The sequence below is a fragment of the Telopea speciosissima genome, chromosome 4 (genome assembly GCF_018873765.1).
Source record: "Telopea speciosissima isolate NSW1024214 ecotype Mountain lineage chromosome 4, Tspe_v1, whole genome shotgun sequence".
NCBI lineage: Eukaryota > Viridiplantae > Streptophyta > Magnoliopsida > Proteales > Proteaceae > Telopea > Telopea speciosissima.
Genome location: NC_057919.1, coordinates 18,174,357 through 18,178,350, shown reverse-complemented (window position 1 = coordinate 18,178,350; position 3,994 = coordinate 18,174,357). Strand labels below are relative to the sequence as shown.

At 40.0% G+C, this 3,994-nt stretch overlaps 1 protein-coding gene across 1 annotated transcript; it reads right to left on the bottom strand.

Annotated features, from left to right (window-relative positions):
• Positions 1–2,091: 2,091 nt before the first annotated feature.
• On the bottom strand, positions 2,092–3,385 carry LOC122659824 (cyclin-dependent kinase inhibitor 1-like). Its single transcript, XM_043854958.1, has 4 exons — positions 2,859–3,385; positions 2,668–2,726; positions 2,295–2,474; positions 2,092–2,177 (listed from the first exon to the last, which is right to left on the bottom strand). The coding sequence occupies exons 1-4, from the start codon at positions 3,246–3,248 to the stop codon at positions 2,108–2,110; spliced, it is 699 nt and encodes a 232-aa protein (XP_043710893.1). The 5' UTR covers positions 3,249–3,385; the 3' UTR covers positions 2,092–2,107.
• Positions 3,386–3,994: the final 609 nt, after the last annotated feature.

The window sequence follows — 3,994 nt, the reverse complement described above, 5'->3', positions numbered from 1 at the left end:
ATGTTGATGCTCCTGTGCACACTCTCATTTGACCCTATCCTGATGCAAGTGCTACACAACAAAATAGTGATCTTTTGCCCTTAGTTTTATGTTTACATTTTCAGAGATGATACTTTACTACCTCTAAATAGATTTTTTTTTGTCACATTATAAAGGACCCCAAAATATTCGTCTTAAAGAGTGACAAACATGGTGGGTGATTAATACCGTTTCTAATAATTTGCAGTGGCACATTTAAAAACTGTTTAACAATGATTTTTGAGTCCAGATCCTCTCCAATGACTTTTAACGTTGATTATGAGATCCACTCTAATGGTTAATGTTATTAGAGTGAAACTATTTTCTGAATTTTTTAGCCGACTTTTAGTGGCGGTCTGCTATCGCCTCAAAAATTAGGATTTCTTGTATTAACTGATCAAACCCTGAGCCGCCTCCTTACATAAACAGGATTTGAATCCCCTTCAATGAGCATCCCCACACAATGAGGCCGTCGGATGCCTCATTGGATTCTCTACTCAGTGGAGAGGTTCCCAATGTTAAATATAAGATCTAACCCTTAAATATACGAATTTACCAAAAAAAGAAAAACCTTAAATATACGAACACGTATTGAAGAGATGGGCACAACGCCCCGCCCAATCCCTTAACCCTTTGCCCTTTGGAAACTCATTTTAAGGTTTGCAAATATAAAATCCTAAAGAGAACACAGAGGGAAAGTGAGTCAAATCATGAATATCCATATAACCTTATTTTAGAATTAATTTATCAACCCTATGTACTAATGTATTAATAAAATAAAATTAATACCTCTAAAATCAAACAATCTTTTCATATTCGGATAATATTTGAACATATTTGGATCATCGTTCCAATTCAATTATATGGTGGTCAGCTTAATGTGGTTTATCAAAATTTTCTCAAAATATCCTTATATGAGGAAAAAATTACCTTTCTAAAACAAACATTCTAACTTGGGCTTACAAACGATCAACTTTAAAAAAAAAATATGAGAAAATTGATCGCCCCAGCCCCATGAAATGTAAAATCCCACCTCTATTGAATGCCCTATCTACGTTAGTACAGGATCACGCAGCTTGAGAGTGATCCCCCTCCCAAGAAATATTTAGGGTTCAAGAGAGATACACATTTGTGTATACAAACCTTTCGCCAAATTTTTAAGACAAAAATAACTTCACAATGAAAAGATTCCAATCCATAGATTCTCCAACTTCTAACTTTCCTCAACATAAAATTTTGTTTGGCTTTTATTGAAATTTTATTGCTGCCCTTTGTAAAGTTTCCCTACACCTGTTTGTTAGCGAAGAAAGGCAGAGAAACTCTTACACAAGATAAGATCGCCTCTCTCTGATCTTTGACACGTGTCCAGACACAAAACTCCACGACAAACTGGCAAGGTGCATGTATCTGCCTCTCTTGTTTCCGACAATGCCCTCGCCAGCTTCGTTTCCTCCGCACGAGAGAACTGAGAAATCAAAGGAAGAAAAAAAAAAATCTGAAAAAAACACAAAACAAAAACACCATCTTCTGATATTTTAACATCAAAATCGGTGATCTCACTTTTACTCTCTCTTTCAATTTCTGAAAGAATTCATTTTGTTAAAATTTGCGTCATAAATAAAAAGAAAAAGAATTCGCCAAGAGGAAAAGGTATTTCCGGCGAATTCAGATTTAAAAAAAAAAAATTGAAATGACTGATTCTACTGTACAAATAGAAGGAAGCGTACAGTTCAGAAGAGACATGAAATTTAGGGCTTAAAAATGATGAAAATTATTCGGGTGTTTCTTCCCTCAACAGGGAATTGCAGAACCACAGAAGCTTCTCTGTATGTCGTACAGACAACGGAGCTGCTTCTGTTACAGTGAAGAGAGAGAAAGAGAGAGAAAGAGAGAGAGAGAGAGAGAGAGAGAGAGCTGTACAGAGAGCTAAAACTAAACTAAAGAGAGACATTGAGACAGAGAGAAACGAAGAAAAATAAGATTTATTACTAATAATATAAAAAAAGCAGAAAGCCCTTCCAAATGTTACTTCCAACTAAACCCTTTTTCCTCTCGTCTCGTTGCCAATGCTGCTTTTCTCTTCTTCTGTTCATGGTTTTACTCGAACCCACTCGTAACGACCCTCCAATGGAATGTCCTTCAAGATATCGAAGTTGTACCTGCGCGAAATTAGGGTTTTGGATAAGATCACAGTGAGCTTGTAAATTGAAACCCTGCGTGTCCTCGATTCCTGCCCACCCCCTCAACCCTGGCCAGCGTGGTTTTCGTGAACTTACTTGACAGTAAACCGCTTCTGCTCCTTCTTTTCTGCCGCGGTTAAGAACTCATCAATCTCCGCCTCAGTTGGCATCTTCTCAGCCGTCGATCTGCAGCGAGAATTCGCCTCTGCTGGCCTCGCAGTCGACTCCAGATCTCCTGATTCCGGACGAAGCTCACTTGATGGTGTCGTCTCTCTCCTGCAAAAGGCGGCACAATTGGCAACAACAGAAAGCCGAATAAATAAGAACCAGAGCCAGAGGAGATGAAGAAACGGGGACAAAAAAGACTGTTACCGTCTCTCATTTTCAATACGACATTAATTGAAGAAACTCAGGAACATTTTCAAAATTTGAAAATTAAAAACCAAAAAGAAGAAAAAATTTATTTAACCTTTGTCGGCAGTCGGAATACGTCGTCAAGTTCTCAATATGGAAGCACTCACTCTCACCCTGCAAAATTTAATTCAAATTCAAAAACAGTGAAGCAAGCAATTAACTAAGCAAGAAACGGAAAGTCGTCGAATGTTGGGACAAGAAAGTAATGAAACTACAAGTGAATTCCATTCGAACTTCAAATTTCACCTCTAGATCTACGGATCCTAAGTTCTCGTTCACGAACTCAGTGGATCCGTTGCTCGAGCACCGAGACGCCTGGAAATGATCGGAATTAGGGCTCGAGCATCGATCTTCAGTGATAACCTGATCGGAATTATCTGAATTCGCCGGGGAAACCGGATTCTCCTGTGAGATCACGGGGAGACGACGGCTTTGGAGCTGAACACACGAGGAAGAGAACCGTAATTCTCCAGAACTAACCTTCCTTCTCTTCGTTCCGCCTGTGCTTGTTGCTGTTGCTGCTTCTGCTGCTGCTGCTGCCATGGCTAGAGTTCTAGCTCTCGTTGTCACACCAACCTGCGCCACTTCCATCAATGTTTCACCAATCCCTTTACATTTCCTCATATACTTCCCCATTACTGTAGAAATCTCCAGCTCTGCTTCTTCGATCACAGCTTGGTCTGCGTGAATGTGTGTGAGCGTGTGTGTGGTTCTTCCATCGAGAGCGACTGAGGTGTGCGGAAGGCTTTTTCAATTTTCTCTCTCTTTTATGTTAAGCGGTTCTCTCTCTTTTATGTTAAGCGGAAAGGAAAGAGAGAGAGAGAGAGAGAGATGAGAAAAAGTTAAGTGGTCCCAAGTCCCAACTCCTGATTCCGTTAACGGTGACGGTGAACGGAAACGGGTATTATGACGGCGCCGTTACGAGGATGAGGCTTGTTGAAGATTTGGCAGATCCGTTTAGCTAATGAAAAGCTTCCACGTGGAACTCTGCAAGTGATCGTAACTGTTTTTAGCCGGTGCCAACCAGATATGACTGGATATTGCAGGTCGTTAGGTTGTTACTTGTTTGAGAGGGGTTAGAGAGGGGTAAAGTTGCAACGGAGAGTACAGCGCACGTCGTGCAGTTAGGTTTGTTATGTCCGGAACCCGTTTGGTAAGAAACAGGCCTCTCTGAAAACGTAATAATTGTGAGGCAGCAGATAAAATGACATAATTGCCCTCTCTTAATTTTGAAATTACGAAACTACCCTACTTAAGCCAACGCTACCAACAGATGTAGTAGTAGTACTGTAGTAGTAAGTAAAACCAATTTCTTTTTTTCTTTTTTAAGCCTTTTTTGGACAAAGGTGAAAGTACGTAGCTACAGAGACACAGAGAGAGAG